General features: G+C 36.2%; 1 protein-coding gene across 2 annotated transcripts in view; it reads right to left on the minus strand.

Moving 5' to 3' along the window:
• The window catches only part of LOC121315831 (syntaxin-binding protein 5-like), a 136,420-nt gene that overhangs the window by 23,193 nt on the left and 91,874 nt on the right, over positions 1–21,353 (minus strand). Inside the window, exons 11-20 of one of the 2 annotated variants that reach the window (XM_041250308.1) lie at positions 20,605–20,677; positions 18,921–19,068; positions 17,947–18,014; positions 16,761–16,801; positions 14,820–15,040; positions 12,308–12,486; positions 11,403–11,528; positions 10,691–10,842; positions 9,484–9,567; positions 8,227–8,289 (exon numbers count right to left, since the gene is read on the minus strand). In XM_041250308.1, the coding sequence (XP_041106242.1) occupies positions 8,227–8,289; positions 9,484–9,567; positions 10,691–10,842; positions 11,403–11,528; positions 12,308–12,486; positions 14,820–15,040; positions 16,761–16,801; positions 17,947–18,014; positions 18,921–19,068; positions 20,605–20,677 (1,155 nt within the window). The remainder of the gene's footprint in view (positions 1–8,226; positions 8,290–9,483; positions 9,568–10,690; positions 10,843–11,402; positions 11,529–12,307; positions 12,487–14,819; positions 15,041–16,760; positions 16,802–17,946; positions 18,015–18,920; positions 19,069–20,604; positions 20,678–21,353) is intronic. The other variant, XM_041250307.1, reaches the window with a different exon arrangement.

Below are 21,353 nucleotides of genomic sequence, written 5' to 3' on the forward strand. Positions count from 1 at the left end.
CACATCTGAAGTCCTTGCACAAACCTCATAAGCCTAAAGAGTAAATGGCACTGAAACCCTATCTGAAGTTAAATGTAGCAGGTGTTGCCAGATGTAGCAGCGGTCAGTTTGTACAAAGATAAAGCCAAGAGACTTTCTTGACTTGGAAAAAAGAAAAGAAATTGGACTTCTGCTTTTGGCACAAAAAAAAGAGAGGGTTATGAACGGTATTTGTTATGGTAAAATAAGTGCTTGACATTCATAAAATACCAGCATTAACAACATTAGGAACTATAATTGAATCTTTTACCAGTACACAATATACAATACATATTCGTACAATAATGCACACACACAAAACCAAACATCTTCCCAATTCAGAACCTCATTTTTAAATCCAACTATTAGCCAAAACCAATTTACAGTCTTAAAATTAAGATTCAATCTGAAGTTTACTAACAATTGATCCTTACAATAAGGAAATCATTAGGTTATCATCACAACCTTGATTCCCTGAAACAGAAATGTAACCATTACCTAATGGGTATTTACTGTACCTCCTAAAGACCCCAAAACCTGATTATTATATACCAAAGCTGCTCGGGCAATTCTGTGACAGTCATTCCCACCCCCGAGGGTACAAAAGGAATGCACACAGAGATGTTGGCGCCATTTTTCCTTCAAGCATGCTGCAATCATGGATGCAGCGACCTTGAAGGTTAATAACCTAACCTTTGTACTGGCTTCTGCAAAAATTAAGCCTGCTTTTGCACTTGAAAATGCCTACATTTCACTCACCTCACCTGCACTGTGGAAGTAATTGCAAGCAAGAAAGATGCTTTGAGCAATGAAAACTTTCAGCTTATGGAGGCTTCATCCAGAATCACGTTATGCCTCCAGCAAGAAAAAATATCCTTCATAGGAGGCCGAAGTCAAAGTTCCTTTCAAAAATTGCCCCGCCAGGAAGTGAGCTCCTGGGGAGACTGAATCAATTTTGACCTGGCAAGCCAAAATTGCTGCCAGTAGACCTTCAAGAAGGCAGGGGGAGCTAGAGAGAGGCCAAATGGCAAGACATGGAACTTGTAAGCTGTTCCCTAAAAGGCAAACTGCAGGTACCTCCTGTGTGCTGGTTTTATGGGGTTGTGGAAATAAGCGCTTTGAGGTCCACCATGGTGAACCAGTTATCTGGCCTGATTGATTGCAACAATTGTTGCACTATCAACATTTTATCCTCCCTCTCTGGCTCTCGGGACGGCGGCTCCTCCCTCTCTGGCTCTCGGGACGGCGGCTCCTCCCTCTCTGGCTCTCAGGACGGCGGCTCCTCCCTCTCTGGCTCTCGGGACGGCAGCTCCTCCCTCTCTGGCTCTGGGGACGGCGGCTCCTCCCTCTCTGGCTCTGGGGACGGCGGCTCCTCCCTCTCTGGCTCTCGGGACGGCGGCTCCTCCCTCTCTGGCCCCGGGACGGCGGCTCCTCCCTCTCTGGCTCTCGGGACGGCGGCTCCTCCCTCTCTGGCTCACGGGAAGGCTCTTCAAAAAAAACTGCTGGGGCAGATAGCCACTGTGTGTCCATACGCCCCACAGCCAGGGCACAACTCCACCACAAGGCTCTTCAAAAAAAACTCAAAGCTGTCATCCTCAACCTCCTGGGCCAGCTCCATATTAAAAAAAAAAAAAAAAAACTACAGTCCCACTCTGAGTCTCTAGGGGGTGCTATCCCACTGCTGACACCACAATGTGACAGGATAGCCAGGAGGACAGAGACAGAGACAATAAACTGCAATGAAAGCACTGCTGCACTGTTTAATCAATAAAAAGTAAATAAAAAATGTCAAACAAACACTGCTTCCAGAGCCAAAAATAAAAGGATTAAACAAAAAACTGTTCAGGCTGGGCAGAGCCTTCACTGAACTTCATACCAAACATACACAGTAACACTCACCCCAAAACACCTCCACCAAACAAAGTAATTTTCCCCCTTTTTATAGCATGTGGCTGGAGCCTAATTATCAATTATTCAATTAGCTCCAGCCACATTCTCACATGTATTTTGGCAGGGATAGGAAATTAACCCCATCCCTGCCAACCACCACCAAATCACCACAGCCAATATTTACAGACAGGGCCCTGCCCTGCCACAGAGAGTCAAAGATCTGCCCTGGTTTTGCAGCTGTCCAATCATTAGTGAGCAGAGATGGGACATAAATATGCTAGGATAAGCAGCAAATTATTATTGAGAATTATATTGAGAACTTCGAAGTAATATTTACAACTGCTTTTTACAAATTAAAAAACAATTCTATTGTTTTTTTAGTATTAGTCAAAAGCAACAAGTACTTATCTGATACCACGCTCCCCTGTCAGGTCAGATCGTGAAAGGAAAAATGGCGTCGACATCTGTGTGCACAATCCTTTGTACCCTCGGGGGCGGGAATGACTGTGTCACAGGCTCGGCTGAGCAGCTTTGGTATATAATACTCTTTCCGGGTGTTTTGGGTCTTTACATACATAAGATCTGTGTTTGGAATGTGAAACTGTTCAAATGCTGAAAACTGGAAAGCATTTTTTGAAACAGTGTTTTCTTTTTTATTTTGTAAACAAGTTAGCAATAACAAGACCTGTTACAAGAAATATTATATATTGTATTTATTCCGCTGTTAATCATGATCATCGTGATAATTTACAGCTGATAATCGAAAACAGAAAATTACACTATCGTCCAACACTACTGTAAATATGAGTATCGCAAGCAGCATCAATTACGTTTACATAAACAACGTTCATTTGTATATTTATTTAAATGATAAAAACATGATTACTGTTCGTATTTTTAAACTACATGTTAATGTTTTATTCCATGTATATGGGTTACCTGTACAACAATAGGATTTTAATCAAATATAAGCTAGTAGCTATGGTGATGTCACCAGTGAATTATGCAAATTATTACTATCGAAGGTTCGAACCTTCCTTCGGTAATGTGTTCCGAACCTTCAAAGGTCAAAATGTACCCTTCATTACAGCCCCAATTTAAATGGGGTTTATTTAGGTACATGTTTATTGACATTACCTTACTCTCCAATAAGAGTCCTTACTAAAGAGATCATACTGTACTTCAGGGTATAAACACAAAATCAATACATTGCCAATGAACTCTGTTGTTAGCGTGATCGGTTATTATTGTTAGTGATCAGTGTGTGCCCAACATCTTAGATTAGCAGGAACTATTTCCTTATTTGAAAAGAATTAAGCAGCATGCTCCAATAATTATTGCTTTGTGGTGAGTGCACAAGCAGCAGCCAGTGAATTATTAACAAATTAGAACAGGTTTTGCCTCATACCTAGATCATAGACTACCATATTAGAAAACATTCTGCTTTTGGTCTTCACTGGAAGTATATTTCAATAATACAAAAAGATCAAAATCTATTAAAAAAAAAAAATAAATACTGTACCCCTTTCTATAAAATTAGACATCATAGTATAGTCATCATCAGAACTACATGGTGAGGTAGAACCAATACAGTATAGCAACAACAATATTATAAGCAGGGCATACCAAATGGATCATTAAAAATAAAATACTGTTGTCAAAATCAAGGTCAGTAAGGTCAGACAACTTCTTCATACAGGCATACACAACTGCCTTTATTAAAGTTTCAGACTCACATAAAACACATTTCATCAGATGCATTTTAAACCATTTCTATATTACAATTTAACTGTACATTTCAATTTGTGGTAATGATGCTGTCAGCTACCAGATTACCCTAATTAAAAGAAGAGCGGTGCAGTTCAGAAGCCCTGTAAAAATAATACAGTACAATACTTCATATTATTCTATAAAATGCATTAAACATAATACTGGACATACTTAACTCATGCCACAATTTGAAGCAATTTACTTAAAGAATTGTACTTTTACAGTAACATTTCTGCACGACTGTAGCATTGCTGCAATATAAAATAATGCAATAAATAAACAGCAAATTACTTTGCTTCTCCTATTGTTACATTTACTTTCATTACTAAGAAATTGTTAAGTGATATAGTAATACAATTTAACAGTTTACCGCAGATAGTAATACGTAACTTTTGCAAAACTATGCACTTTGTTGATTCGTGTGTCCCCAACTGCAGCATTAGTGAGGATTCATTGCAGCATTTTAATAACAGCCGAATAACAATCTTAAGGAAATTTAGCACTATAAACCCAGAGCTCATTATTTTCTGTCCTGCGTAGATTAGGTCTGTATTTATATTGTGCACGCATTAAAACAGTCTTAATTAAACCTTAGGGGGCAAAAAAAATCTCTCTTTGCTAAACCTGGTGGTAATTAATCAGATACATTCAGGGTAAGACCTTTAAAGAGCAAGGAGCGGGGCTCCGGTAAATAGGGTTACACGTCCCCACATGTTACTACAACTGTTTAAACTGTTTGAACGTACCTGCATGTATTTTATTCATTGTTAAAATCCTGATAACTTCAAAGTCTGTTTCAAAGTTCCTTTCAAAATGTTTGCTCTAATGCACTGATAGTGTAAAGATTATTGCCCACATTGTCAAACAGGTAACACAGCAATAACAATCCACGATGTGGTAAGGATTTATTTATTTATTTTTTTAAATCTCTCTCTTCCTGCAGTGGCTAAGAGGAGATCTCAAACCCCAGAGCACTAGAGCAAACATTTTGAAACGAGCTTTGAAGCAGACTTTGAAGTTGTAAGTGCAAATAATTGTCACAAAGTTAACAATGAAAAGAAATGACAGGTATGTTATTTAAACAATTGTAGCAACAAGAAAATAAATGAATAATTTAAAACATAAAATTATTTATAAAATAATGTGTGATCTTACAGTTCGGAATAGAATAAGGCTATTTACGACCATCTTTCATTAAAGCAACAACTTCCTGATCATAATTATCATGTGATAAAATCTAAACACTTTTTGTTTTAAATCACTTCCGTTGACCTACGTATGTCTTCTGTGGCTATGCGACGGTTTGAGGAAGCTGTGATAATGCTGGATGATGGAGCACCTGGAAAATATGAGAGCGGAGCTCAGAGGAAAACACAGAAGTTAACTGCCACTGGAACAAATGTTAAAAAAATACTGAAGTTGACAAGCTATTTCAATAAATTACCAACAAATGCACCAGATACATGTGATATTGAAAATAGCCGAACGTATGAAACAAATCCGCAGGAGGGAGTAACCGAAACAGCCACAGCAGGGAGTCCACACATAACCAGTGAACGGGTTTTGGACGAGTGAAAGAGTGAAATCGACAAATGCCAAAAGGTAAAAATGCAGATAACATCGACCCATACAGCACTGATGCTGCACTCTGGGGATCAATAAATTAAAGATGTGATCTCATTGGATTACAAAAGGCCCAACATTGTGTCAAAACAAACATGCCAATTTTTCAGCATCTGAAAAACAATACAAACACCACAAACGTTGTTTATCGGAAACTGTCTTCACACCACGCTACAAAATGGGGAATCTGTCCCTCGTGAATGGCTTCTTTATTCACCATAGACAGGATCTGTATTTTGTTTTGTGTGTCAATTATTTGGAGAGTCATCATCTTGTGCACATGTATTTAGTGGCTCTGTCTTTAATGGCTGGAAACACGTTGCAGTTCGTGTTGCTGAGCGTGAGAGCAGTGTTTATCACACAACTGCAATGCTTACCTGGATTTCTCGGACACAAGCCAAAGGGCAGATAGACTCTGAATTGAAAAAGCAGTTTGAAACCGACAGTGCATATTGGGGAGATGTCCTCAGAAGGGTGGTTGCAGTTGTAAAGTTTCTGGCTGAGTGTGGGCTTTCTTTCAGAGGAGATAATGAGACTGTTGGATCCCCCAATAATGGTAATTACTTGGGCACCTTGGAATTATTGAGTCAGTTTGATCCTTTCCTTAATGAACATATAAAAAAAAATATGGGAACGCTGGTAAAGAAAGGCCTTCATACCTTTGTTTAACTCTCTGCGACAAATTCAGTTCTTTAATGGGACAAAAGGTGCTTTCTGAAATAAACAGTTGCAGATTGCAAAGTATTTTTCAATTATTGTATTCCATTCCCGCCATATCCCACGTTGATCAACTTATGTTCATTGTCTGCTATGTGTTGCAAGAGGAGCAGATTCAAGAGTGTTAATTTTCTCCCAATAACAAGTCATACTGCAGAATCGCTTTTTAATTCAATTTTGCAGAAGATGAACATTGACATAGCAAATTACAGGAGGTCAGTGTTGTAACAATGCCAGTAACATGTCAGGGACATACAAAGTTCTGCAAACACGAATTCAGGAGATAAACCCTTTAGTTGAGTGGGTTCCGTGCGCAGCTCGTACTCTCAATTTAGTTGGGATTACTGGAGTAAACTGCTGCTTGGTGGCAAACCATTTTTTTGGCTTTCTTCAGTCTCTTTAATTTCTGCTCTAAATCAATAACTCACTGGCAAATTATAACTGCAGGATTAGAGCCTAATAACAATAAGCGAATTGAGACACTGAAACCTCTGTCTGATACAAGGTGGTCTGCTCATGCCCAGGCTATAAAAGCGCTTTTCCTGAATTATGCCAGTATTCAGGAATCGCTCCAAAAACTAGCCGATGATCCAAATCAGAACCCGAACACGCACAGTGATGCTCTATCTCTACATGAAAATGGGCAAGCTGGAAATCGGTTTCCTTTGCATGTAATGCACTTCAGGCTGTTGAGCTTGACTTGGTCGATGCTGTAAAGTTGGTGGGCTCTTTAAAGGATTTTGTGGCTTTGTGTACAAGCTTAGTTTGACAGCTTTGAAACTACAGCTAAACAAATGAGACCACAAGTTCCTCAAATAGTATAAATAGTATAGTATCAGAGATACATTCATCAGCTGTTAAACTACAAAACAAATACAACACAGACTTACAGGGGGATTTTGCAGATGAACTGGTACAATTTAGCGAGTTTACAAAAGAAGATGAAAACAAATCTGCAAAGAATCTACTTCATGTTTTAAGACAACGGAAGTCTGCAGTTTGTGTTTCCAGATGTAGACATTGCTTTACAGATTTTTTTGACGCTGCCAGTAACTAACGCTGGAGCGCAACGATCATTTTCAAAACTGCCGCTAATAAAAAATAAGCATAGGACAAGCAAGGATCAGATGAGACTGAATAATTTAACTCTAATGTCAACTGAATGTGACTTGCTTCGTCAGCTGGATTTCAATGATATTGAAAATTTCTTAGCCCTGAATAGCAGAAAGAAGCTTGTGTAACAGTTATTCTAAGGTAAGAAGTACATTTAATGAACTATATTAGTGTTTTAAAACTGGAATATAACAACTACAGAACTGCTTTATGTTAGTCGAAATGCATGTGTTAATAGCCTTGCTGCCACAATTACGATGATATTGCTTTAAACTGGGTAAAATAATTACATACAGGGGGCACCACAAAATTTAGTAGCCCTGGGCCCACAGCAGAGTTAATCCGGCACTGTCCACACCTCTACAGTTTGGAAGCGAATCACAATACAAGGAATTAGGCAGCATCAGTAGGGTGTACCCGACTGTAGCCAATAATATTAGTGCTTAAATCACAGTAACATGACAAACAGGCATCATCCTAAGAATGCAGAGGTGGCAATGCAAATAAATAAATAAAAACAAAACATGAAGCGTTGGAAAGTTTATCAGGCATGAGAGGTAATATATGACATCATTATATATTCTACCCATTTTAAATGCCCAATTCAAATGTTGCTGCACCACTGTAATCCACAAATGATGTGTTCCATTTCTCACCTGTTAAACCAAAGCAATAAATATTGCCGCTTTACTAACCCCTGGAGGCAAGGCCCAGCTTGGCTAGTCTCTGCCAGGGCTCACTGGGCACCTGAGCAGTAACTGAACTATCCTCAGCGGATATCCCCACCACCCACAGGGTGTCAATACTCATGGAAGCCACTATACAAACATGGGCTATCTCTATATGATGGCTCAAAGTTCCATCTTCAATAAGCACTCTACAATACAAACTTTGTCATTATCAGTCGTCAAAGGAAGCCAACTGCAAGCTGCTTGTGATATTGTTGGAGAATGTTGTGCAAAGTATATTTGATGAAAAGTTTGTTCTGGTAATTGATACAGATGTTTTGGTCTTTCTAGCAATGAGATGTTAAAAATATTACTGTATTTCACAGAATACATCATTAAATTAGGTATATGAATATGTATATATTACCTGAAGTTGGCGATTTGCATCGATCTTCTGAAGTTGTGGATCCCTCGTTAATATCACAAAGACCTGTAAAAGCACACATATAAATTACCAGAAACTTACACCAAAATCAGATGACATTTATTTATGGTCATAAAATAGCATTCATAGCATTGTTGCCAACTGACACATTTTGAAAACAGCATGGTTCCATCCAAGTACTACATGCATACATTAAAATAAAAGGTAATTCTGTGACTTTACCCAACAGGAAAAAAGCTACCAACTCTGATTTAAACCAAATGAAGTATATGTCATCCTTCTTTGGCCAGAGGTACTACCAATGCCAATATTCTTTAGCATTATCAATTTCTGTAGTACGATAAGATAAATTATTTCATATCTTGAGAATGAGAAATGGAATGGAGGAGAAAGTTGTCAAACTCATTTTAAATTATTTAGATTATTTGTCCAGTTTAGCTATAAATACACTGTCTTAGGCTAGTTATTCTTTTTTCTATGAAGCCTATTATCCTTAAATCCAAGGTACAAAAAATAATACCTGAAGGCACTGACATCACTAAGCCATTTTGGTTACTTATGTAAATTAAGTCAGCTTATTTAACAGTATTTTCAGTTAAGCTTGCATCTGTTTTTCTCCGGTACAAACTATACTTTTCTACCCAATACTGTGTACATTATTTTAAAACATTACTCATGCATGCTATTATATTCTGATTCAATAGGTGGCACTATGTCATTAAAAGTCCTTATTTCTGGCACACCTAGTGGATCAGAGCAGAAGTGTAACATTTATTTTTGAGAAATACAATTTAAAAGGGAGATTCTGCCATCAAACAGACATCCATAACACTTTTGCAGTCTTTAGTTTCGTGCCTGATTTCTTAGGACAGACAGCAACTGTCTTCTGAGCAGAACTTTGTTTTCCCAAATGTTAAGGGACGATCATGTTTCACAGTGAATTAAATAACAGGACCCAAGGGGCAATCAATGACACTAACTGTTTTCAAACACAGAGGACAAACAGCAAAATTGTCCGAAAGGGTATTTAAAAAGGAAAGGAATTTTCAACTGGATAAGCATGCAACACGAAATGTAGGTGAAAATTTATCACAGTTGCAATACTTACCCAAACGTGAATTCCTCAAAATGCTTTTAACAGAGCAATGAGATGAGCTAAGACATTCAATTGTGAAGCACTACAAACATTACTATTTCAGCCGTGATAGACAACATTTCTTTTAGTGTCAGGTAACTTACTTAGATAAGAGGAGCGAAGCCTTTTCACAGACTCAGAATATAAGTTAGAAAGGCCACACATGCAAGACGCCACTGTCAGCATACCTTAATGCAGCCATGGGAAAAGGAAAGATGAGGACGACAACAGGATGTGTGAGACAGTCAAACGAAAAAGACAACTCATGAAGCATTCCTGGCTGTAATGATGCAGAAGTTTCAGTTGACCACACAGCACATTTGCCATCACCTCAGCATGTGAATGATACGTTTAAAAACACCACATGCTTTCAGAAAGAAAAAAGTGAAAGAAAGCTTAATGTAAAGCATGCATACAAAGATACAAGATGCAAAAAGATATTTACTGAGTAAACACCTGAAGTTTACAATCACCTACAGTAGAGCAAGAATACTAGACAGTGTATGCTTTTTGAAAATGCTGTTACAGGGAAAGTGACTTAAAAAGGTCTGACCTGATAAAAATGAATGTCAGTAAAGACTTTATCAGTAACCGGTTGTATAGCATAAAGGTGTTTAAAAACTAAGCTTATGCACATTTTTTGTTAAAAAATAAATAAATAAACAAAAAAAAGTTTTGATTTAATCGTGTTTGTACACCTTCATTCAATAAAGCCTTAGTTTGTGTGTTGGGTGAAAATTGTTTTCATGCTTAAATTTGCTGTATAACACGTACTACCACACCACTCTTCAACAGTCAGTGACATATATTTTAATGGTCTACACCAGTTGTCCTCATTATACACTCATTTTAGAAAATACTGTTCTAATTTCTAGTTTGTAATTTGCTTGGAATATAGAATTATTGTTATTTTTATTACAGGATTCCATAAAGGTAATTTTGATAAGTGGATAAGTATATATAGTTGCAAGACTAATATAACTAATACAACTATTAATTGTTGTCTTTAACATGCACAAAGTAAATCAACTACAAAATAGTGAGTTAATTAGACTAGTAGAATTGTAGCTGGGAGTGACTGTAGCCACCTGTTGCATTCTGGGAAACCCTGCTCAAAGACATGCATTTTTCATTTGGGTTCACTGGGAATGAATACAATTACTGTAGTATTATGCGGTTTGTCAAATCCATACTATACACGTATGCGTGTGTTTGTCCTTTTAGAGGTGAGGGTTTAAAAAAAAAAAAAACATTAATTATAAAAAATATCCGAAGAGTTTACACATCTGGACTGTCGTTTTGTTTCCTTACCTCCAGACGGTTGCCGTGCTTTACGAGGAGATCTTGGCTGTCTTTGATAAGGATCACTGGATCCATATAACTCGAGTGTCCCCAGGTTTATAAGAACAGTCTTCTGAAGGTAGTCAATGATTGCAAGGCCATTACTATTTCCAAAAACCACACTGCACAGAAACAGAACACAGATGTGGGTTATGCTTACTTCAAAGACAACCATCACTGAACACTCCCCCAACAAATTCCCCATAGTTGATTGTTACACAGTCCAAATTTGAAGTTAAACAATGAATAGTTCCTGAATATACAGGTGATAAAAGACATCAGTCACAAATTCTTTATGCTGAAAAACTGTCTTGCACTGGTGGTTGTTTGCAGTGTATATTGAGTTGGCCATTTGTTTTTGGATTTGTGTTTTACATGTAGAAAATGTTAAATTGTGTTTCCCTATGCTAGTCTCCAAGAGAAAAAAAAAAAAAAAAATATATATATATATATATATATATATATATATATGATATATAGATATATATGATTATTTAGTTACTATCAAAATGAAGTGCTGCACTTGGACGTTACATGTTTTTCACTTCAATCGTGCTGCAACTTGGGAAGTTGTATTCTGCCTAACAAAATATTCCTCAAAGTTGTATTATACAGTACATGTCTTTGTTTTTGTCGTACTGAAAACCAGGGTATGTTATGTATTTGCATACAACATACTTACAGCCCACATGATGAGTTAACTCCAAGACTGGTTATTTGTTGTGGAGGTTCCCCGCTGACCCAGACCAGCTGAATAACCAGCTCCACCTGGTAGCCTGCGGATTGTTTGAGTGGAGTGCTTCGTACTCTGAGAGAGAGAGAGAGAGAGAGAGAGAGAGAGAAATGTATTACCGCTGTAACTGGACGATCCAGGTTCAACCCCTTGGTACATACTATGGAGAGCAAATGAAGCAAATATTTTTTTTTTTTTTTTTTTTCCAATATAATTAGCAAAAGTACTGCCTTATTTCAGTTCTGTTTTTTGGTACTTCTTTAAAAGTAATCAGCCACAACTAAAACAGCCATTTAACCAAGTCGATGCAGGGTCTCAAAGTAATACAGTACTTAATCTCTGTTGGACAAATTTTAATTTAATAACAAATTAGTAACTTAGCAATTAAAAAGGACATCTGCTGTATTAAATGGGTTGCTACACTGCTGGCCACACCGGAATCCTTAGGGGTGATGAAAGTCAACAAATAATTCTAGGTGAGGCTGAGCAAAACCAATCCAAGTAGACATTTTTAAAACATTAGTATAGATTACTTCCAAATATATTAATAATAATACAACAAAACACTTTTTTTTTTTTTTTTTAACAGTCAAGTATATACTGTACTGTACATAGCACATTTTTTCTGTAAAAATATCCTATTTAATCAGCTTCCCTATCCTCACCCCCTCAACAGTGTCTAATATGAACATCAGTTGACAGAGACACGGCTACATTTTCAGACAATAACTGTGTTTCATGCTGAGCAGAAAGCTGTTGCTTTAATTATGCAGGATAGCATTAAGAACATAGAAAACAAATTCTTAAAATTCAGCAAGGCCTTTTATTTGATGTCTCTGTAGTGGGTTACATACTTGAGGCAGGGTACGTTGTCCCGAATGCCGTCAGAAGAGCTGCTGCTGGTGGAGGGCTGGGACTGAGGTGGGGGTGGCTGGGAGTTGGAAGTGGATCCAGGGGTCGGTAGGGATGGGACCTGATCGCCCTCCGGAGATTCAACATCACTGATCTCATACTGTAACCGAACTTCTAGCATCTTTAGGAAAGCACACAAAAATATATATTAACAAAATTAACCACAGGTTATAGTTTTACTGTATTTAAACTTTACCATTGGGTTTGTTTTAGGTTGAAATAATAATAAGTAGCTGGTATTTAAGAAACAAGGAACTAAATGAAGAACTAAATTAACATTATTACAGTTAGGTACAGTTTAAAATGGAAGAGACAACTTTGTAAAAAGTGTGTAGCAAACAGCGCTTGAAGCTCAGTGACTCAAAGATGTATTGTCTAATAAAAAAGGCATTATAATTGATAAATATTTCAAGTCATATTTCTGCAGGCTCAAATGTAAGAGTAAGCTTCTGAAATCAAAGTATGTGACCTCTAAACTAAAAGTTATGCTGTGTGGATGAGGAGTGCCTATGCAGGAGGAACAATCTCCCAATCTGATGAGCCAATTGCAGATAATACTGAACCATGTAAAAATCCTGAGTTCTGTCTATACATGTACACACTGCACGTCCTACTCTACAAGCCTTGTAATCCGTGCCAGTCAAAGTAACTGTATACCCTGTGCTAATGGCTCCAAATTAGTCCAATTAAACATTATTTAAAACATCATACAGTTCTCACAGCACAGAGCAAGTCAAAGCAGTGACAGCTTGCTGGAGTTGGCCAAGGTTAGTAACGAATCTGGGAACTGCACTCTGAATTCTGGGAATTATTTTAAAATCAGCAACTTTACATGTATGTGACAGTGATTAACTGTGTAGTCTTTTTATCCCTTGTAATTCTCTTCAATCCCCTGAAGGCACCTTGTACACTATCAACTTGACAGCTGCTACTACATCCTTGTAATGCCAGCTACAGCAATATCTGGTTGACTCTTACTTGAAGTCGCACCACCACGGAAGAGTCTATAAAGTCTGTCATATTTTCCAGTTAGATTTATATGAGTGATGATGCATTTCAGCTTCTGATCTCCAATTATGCTGCAAGGAGTGTAATTTGCATCACATTTTCTTTATTGATTATTTCTCTGTTTGGGAAGAGGACTCCAGATATTTACTTTACAGACTGCTACAGCTTGATTTAAACTGCCCTTTAAAAGTTTCAGATATTAGTTATGTGCTGTAAATGTTCCCCAAGCATTGCTATAAAGCAACAGCACTGTATTGTTTGTTAGCACATTAACAGTCAGCTAACTACTTCTACCAAACAAAGACACTTTGATATCATGTTTATATGCATTGTACTTTACTATGATGTTAACTATGTTAACTAATGTATTATTTAAACAAGTCCCCTGTGGCTAATTCAGAAGAAGAGTTTGAATCTGATCTAGGCCCACAGGAAGTGATGCATTGGTACTTGCCCTGCAAGAGGTTGGGGAGGAATATTGGTTGGGGCTAGTTCACTTAATTAAGCTTCACTGACTCCTACTGGCCAGACTCCCTTGGTACATCCATTGTTTAGATGCAGCTGGTGCAAACAGACTGCTTAACAGTGGTAACAGAAGTAGAAGCTGGTTAATCTTCAGTCCTGATTGGTAAGTGGGTTGTAGCATAAGGCATTGGTACTGAAAAAATCATTATTTTATGTTATGAGCAAAGTTTATTTATTTATTTATTTAAGTCTGACGCATATATGCTATTAAATGAAACAAAACAAACTTTAAATGACTCATGTGTTACAGCTTTGTGTATAGGGCTGATTGAAAACGATAGTAAAGTAACATGAACTACAGAAGGGGTTCCCAAGCTGTCCCGAGTGGGCTGTACGTATATAACAATAAAATACTAAATTAAGAAAAAACAAGATTCAAATGAAAAAAAGAACAATTTAAAATAAGTTTATTGACACTGTTACAGGTTTAAAAATGGTTTTAATCTGTCATTTTTCTTAAGAAGTGCTAATAGTTGGCCACAATACCTAATGAGGCTGAACAAGTAGGCCTCAGGTAAAAAAGTTTGGGAACCCCTGAACTACAGTTTTTGTTTATGTATATACTAAACACTTTTAGAAAGTCAAGAAACCATACTGCAATACGTGAACATATCTACAGTACTTTTTATCAAATTTGAACTATTATAAAACCACACAGAAAATGTACTACAACTTCATAACATCCACACTGAGTACTAACTGACCAAAAAAAACCAACCAAAAAAAAAAAACACTACAGTTCTTCAATTTGATTTTAATATTCAAACATGCCCACAGCAGAATACAACATTAACAATCACAGCCTCCCACCTCATAGTTTATTAAACCACATCAACAACTCACAGGAGTTTCCTAATAAACACAATCACTTCTGTGAACTTCAGGTAGTACCTAACATTAGACAAAGCAAAGGGCCAGTACCTGCACAACTTCCATCGTCCCTTCCTGTTTGCTGAATTTATAGATGATGACATGGGCAGAGACTCCAGCAACACACAATATCCTGCTCTCTGGGCACCAGGACAGGATCTGAATGGCAAAGGGGTCCTCATCTACTATATCTGTGTTGGGTTTATCATCCTTGTTCCGAGATTTTTCGAACACCTTGGCTGTCTTCAGCTTGTACAGTACTTGTAGCATTACTGAAAATTGATTAAATAAATAAATAAATAAATGAACAAAGTGTGGATTTTAAAAGCAGTATGCATTATAATTGCAAAATTACTTGGTCTGTATGCATGGCATGCAGGCATGTTGATCCAGCAGAACAAACAGTAAACAGATAATTCAGCAAGATCAATATTCAGAGCTGTACATCACACAAAACCAGCCATAATAAATCCTTTGTATTGTCAGTATAAGTCCTTATACATTTCTGATCTGTTGCATCACGAAACATCTCAAATTTACCCTGATGGTATGTGACAAGATGAAAATGCCACTACTGAAAGTGTTAACATTTTTTTTTTGAGACCAATGAACCCGAGTCCCCAGATATCAATTCAACTGATCGTCATTTATCAGGGTCAGATACCAAAATCCCTGGCAGTTATTCACAGCACAGGTACATCAATGGAATGGCATTCCACAGGATATCTAAAGTAACATTTTGGATTCCACCCCAAACTGCACTGCAGCTTTCATTTGTTCAAAAGGAGGAACAACCAAGTACTACAAGGACTATACTCTTCAGGACTCATACGACAAGTCAATTGGGTATGTAATAATTCAGCTGCTCAATCGGTAAATGAAGTATATTTGAAGTCATGGAAATAAAAACAAACAATTCGAAAATTGCTTTCTTTATGTGACTGCATGTTTGGAAGAAACGGTGTGGTTCCTCTTACATCCAACATTCTTCAAAGTTAATTTGTTTGTAAAATATTACATTTTTAATGAGTTATTAGGCTTGCACCTCACAAATTAATCATTCATTAATTTGTGATGGGGGACATTTCAGTAGCAGCAAGCAGAAACCACATTTTTCAATATGTACAAATGACAGTGTACACACTGATGTGCAACCAAGAGACCCCTTCAGGTAATTTTAAACGTTTGAGCTGAACAAAGAAAAAAAGTAAGCCAATACTTTAAATATGAATATGTTGAAGCATCTCTCGTACACAGAGCCTTAATCAACATACGCCAATTCTAAAGGTAGGCCTACATAGATATATAGGCAGACAGACATATTTTTTATATTTATTCACTGCACCCTGGCATTTCAGTCAATTGTTTCACTAATTTGAATTTCACCTTTCCCAGTAATACTAGTTTTGAGATGAATGACTCGAGTCAGTGGAGTGTGAGAACAAATTCACCTCATTAAGCCAGTCTGATGCAGGGCTTGTGTTTTGGCTTATATATGTTAAAATCATATGTTCTTATTTAAATTTATTTTTAGTTGTGGCTTTACACAAACCACTGTATTTGTTAGCATAGCAATCTTTTTTTGTTTGAGAAATGGTAGGTGTGATCCCATCCAAGGGCTGACAAAGCCTAAAGTCAGGTCTAAATGCACACTCTGGTGCAGTCTACCCGCTTGTTTGTTAGTAAATCTAATAAATGGCAAAAATCACAGGTATGATCCCAAAAATCCTGCTGTAAAGAAGAATTGGTGCTGACAACATAATGCCACATTGCTCATAAAAAAAAATAGTTGCATAAAAAGGTCATATGAAGTACCTTGGTAAATGATCAAGTACACAAGCATATTTAAATCAAGAGGTGCTATTCAGAAGTAGTTGAATAAAGCACAAGGAGCACATTGGAAAAATATATTATTACAATCACTCAGACAACAGCATGGCATGCATGCATACCGTGGAAAGTTAATATTGCTCAAAGCTACATAGAACTTACTTGCAGAGGCATCCCAGAATTTTATTGATCCATCTGCATGCCTGTTACAAGGAGAGAATTTTTTTTAAATGTAGCCATTCAAAGTATTTTTCTTCAAAAGTATAGCACTTGGACCTTATGTAAGCTTTTAATAAAATTCTTATTGCACCAATAATAATAATAATAATCCTTTAATTTAATAACTTGCTGTGAGGCTGGAATTCAAGATTTGGGCATGATTATATTCACTGGAGTGACAATGTTCAGTATGAAGGATGTGTGTGTTGTAAATGTCCTTTTTCTTCTCTACAGCTTTTAAAAACAATATACATTCAAAACAGTAAACTAAAGGAAGGCTGCATCATGCTATTCTAGCTGGTCCACTTTCCGCAGGTACCTTACTTTGGTTTTTGGTAAACCATTAAGTACCCTTGACAGCTTTTTCTTTTTTTTAAGTTAACTATCCTTCCTACTGAAGTAATATTCCAGTCCTGTTTTCACAGGAATCCCCACCAGGAATCGCTCCTGAGACTACAATTACCTGCCATGGTTAATTACTGACACAGTAACCTGACCTTTTCATGCTAGTCTTGTCAAGCCAGCGAGCGGTAAGCGGTAAACCACTTGTTGCAAGTTATGCAACTGGCAGATTACCAGTAAAAACCACTGATAAGAGGACTCCACAAAGCTGCTCTCTATCCCTATAACACTGTGCAACAAACAGAGTATAAACTTTATGTTTACAATTTTACATGAAAGACATAGGAAATAGGTGGAATAAGTGCTATAGGACAATAGTTAATTGAATAATTGGATATGCTCTAAAGGACTGATGTAAGGTAGCCAATAACAAGGGCTGACGTACATAGTCTAAGAAAATAATAATATTCTGTGTCAGAAGTATGTATTTTATAATTACAATAAAATACAAGGATCTACATAAAAACTCAACTAGCTAAAAATAAAAACCGAAAACCAGAAGCCCTATTTATAATGGAACTAAAAGATCAGGCTTAAATTGGTATGTTCCATTTGTACAGAAAAAAATGTTTTAATGGATATTGAACAGGCACAGTCTGAATGCTAATAGAAAAAGACTGCAATACAGAGTCAAATGTTTTATTTTCTGTGTGCTTGTGTACGCTCTTGCTTAAGAGAGGGAATTGCAACAAACCTCCAAGGCTGATTCACTGCACTTTCAACTTACCCAGTGATAATTATTTCTGGATAGCTTTGTGAGCCAAGACCCCAGTTACCACCGCTGATAGGCCATTCCTAAAAAAAAAAAAAAAATTAAAGAAAGAACTATAAATGGATTTCATTTTTTTCCTTGAAGGTTTGGAATTTGAATATAAACGTTTTACTTTCTGATCTAATAACACTGAATTTAAAAGCTCTGTTCTCTGTGTTGTAACTATCAACACTTATCTGCTCTTGAACTGCCCCGATATCAAATCGTACTGTGTTTTGTATTTGCTCTCATTAGGACTGAAGTCACTGTATTATGTATCTTGCTCTTAATTGTACTGTAATTCTTTATATGTAATTTTTGAATTACTATAAGTCACCCTGGGTAAGGGCATCTGCTAAGAAATAAAGAAATCAATTAATCAATTAATTAATTAATAATAATAATCTCAAATGCAAATGTGTCATGTTGCCAATGGTGTAGAATCCAACAGCACAAAAAGGTCTCGTGTACATCAAGATACCAGACGCATGGACATTTAAAAAAAAATTCACACAAGCTTTAAAAAAAAAAAAGGTTTTGAACAGCCGATGACAGCTTTCTAAATATCGACTTGGCAAAAAAATGTTCCTTCTATTTATTTCAATGGTCAGCCTGGAATTCATTTGGTAATTCACCTGTAAAAGTGCTCATTTGGCTGAACCGTTTGAACTGAATTTTTAAACATTAAGGAAAAAAGCGACAGTTTTTACTTTTTTCTATGTTTTAATTGCCATAAGCCACTGCAGGCTGTGCATTGTTGTGAATGATCATATATCGTCATCCCACCATTTTTAGTTAATATGGGCATGCACAGAAACTGATTTGAAGAAGAATATCTTCTGGTTTACCCTGAGCTCTAACCACTAGGGCACATCACCCAATAACAAACACACCACATGACCTCTACAGTGAAGACATAAACAGTATTGTACATACACATGCAGGAGTACCTTTTTACTGTAGCCTTGCCGCTTCTGCCTTGACCCAACTGAATAAAGGGCAGGAATGAGGTCCACAGGGCAGTCAGCAAAGTATTCACAGCACGTAACAGGGGATTCATGTATACTCAGAGGATAAGGGTTTTCAAATATAGGGTACCTGCAAAGATATTTGAAAATAATACACATGCCAGAGATGGTTAGAAAAGCAATCTGGCTCCTCATAACCACATAATAAGCACACAGTAAATGCCATACGAAACTTCTGCTGGAGGCTTAAATAACAAAATAATGTATGGTAAAAGTCTGGTGAAGGCAATGATCATGTTTACTCTATATGTGAGAGCGACAGACAGACAGACAGACATGTGGTTTTGTTAAATGTATAATTTCAATTGTAATAAACATGTCATACTAGATACTGTACTATAACCCCCCCAAATTTAATGTGTGATGCCCACCACAAAGACAGACAAGTTCAGAGCTGTTCATTTTATTACAAAAATGTATTTCTTTTTTGGTTGTAGTAGATGAATACCAAAGTTTAAACTAGCCCTAGAGGTTTCCAAGTCTTACGTTGTTCAATTTTTGACGTTTTCCACTTTTAGAAAACAGGAAGTGATAAACAAAACATGTTCTCATTGACCCAGACATGTAGGTAAATGATGGCCGCACTTATATTTATTTTTAATGCAGTAAGTGCAACTTTAAGCAGACTTAACCTAATATTATCTAAAGATATAAAACAAGGATGATGTATTATATTGTTGATTTGCTGTTTGTGGTTATATTGAATTCTATAACTTTTGTATATAAATATGATTCTCTTCATAATGCAAAATTATTGAAAATCAGCAAATATACAGTACAATATGTATGCCAAAAATGAAATGCATTTATTTGTTTGCTTTACAGTGGTGGCTACATTTATTGCAGTAGCCCAATAGGTTTACTGCTTTGTTACCATTTATACTATAGTTTGTTTTCTATCTACTTTTTGTTGTTGATATAGTATGTTTTTCTATAGACGCAAAAAAAAAAAAAAAGCCATTCATGGTTATACTGAATTCCATAACATTTGTATATAAATATGATTTTGCTCTTCATAATGCAACATTATTGAATAATTTACCAAAAACAACTGCATTTGCGATTTGTATTTATTCATATATTTCATGGTTCAAAGGTTTTACATTTGATTTAGCAAATGTACTTTGTGATATTTTGCTTAGTCTGAACTATTTCCATGAAATAGCTGACAGTGTCTGTAAATATGGCCGTTTTGTCATACAGACCATGGCTCGGACAAAACATTGTAGTTCCTCAAGAGCAGAAGATATTTAAAGTCAGATTTTTAATTTGAAGTCTTCATAAAAATTTGCAACTGTAATTTTTTCTACATCTAACTTAGAAAGGTGTTGAAACTGGCAGTTTTTATGATTATTTGTTATTACAAAACTTATACATTCCACAACAAAGTACATTATATAATTGGAAACAGTTATGTTAGACCTTTCTGTAGATATATTGGGTTGTAATTTCTGATTTAAGGTTGCCAAACTACAAGCGCTTTTAATGACGTCTCCAGGGGGTCTTCAACATAGTTTGCATGCTTTCATTAAGCCAGTACCCTAAAACACAGCTAAATCCAAGCCTTTTTTCCACTTTCTTTTTTTTGTTTTACTGAGGTACTTACCCATTTTGTGCAAGATCAATAACTACTAAATCCTTTTCTAGAAGGACCACTACAGCATACGGTTCCTGAACATCTGTGAGGGCAAATAAATGAATAAAAAACGTTATGTTTGCAATTTTCCATAAAGGTATATATATATATATATATATATATATATATATATATATATTAGATATAATATATTATATAGATATATATATAATATATAGTATATATATATATATATATATATATATATTATATATATATATATATATAGATATATATATATATATATATATATATAATAAATATATATATATTATATATAATTAATTAATTTTTTTACAAATTAATTAAATATGTAGTAAATGGAAACTAATGTACTTACATGCTCATTTCAGCTAAATGCTTTCCTCTAAACTGCATGCTTATCTCTTCAATAGTTTTAATCTCTGGATTAATATTTTGAATGATACAGTACTATGTATTTTAATGATATTTGCTGTCATCTTGACCAGGTCTCCCTTGTATCAGGGATCTCAGTCTGAATGAGACTCACTGTAATGGTAGCAAGCCAGAAAACCTACAAGTTAACAGACGACCCTGGATGGTATTTTAGTAGATACTTTGCATATTGGGCATTAATAATGTACTCCAGATATAACATATTTTTTAATAATTAAATTTGCCATACCCAAGAAGTCCAATACATTATTTGGTCGCACCATCCCTCTGATTATTTAAACCCCTGCAAACCTTGCTTTACA

This window comes from Polyodon spathula, chromosome 5, assembly GCF_017654505.1.
Source record: "Polyodon spathula isolate WHYD16114869_AA chromosome 5, ASM1765450v1, whole genome shotgun sequence".
NCBI classification, from domain to species: Eukaryota; Metazoa; Chordata; class Actinopteri; order Acipenseriformes; family Polyodontidae; genus Polyodon; species Polyodon spathula.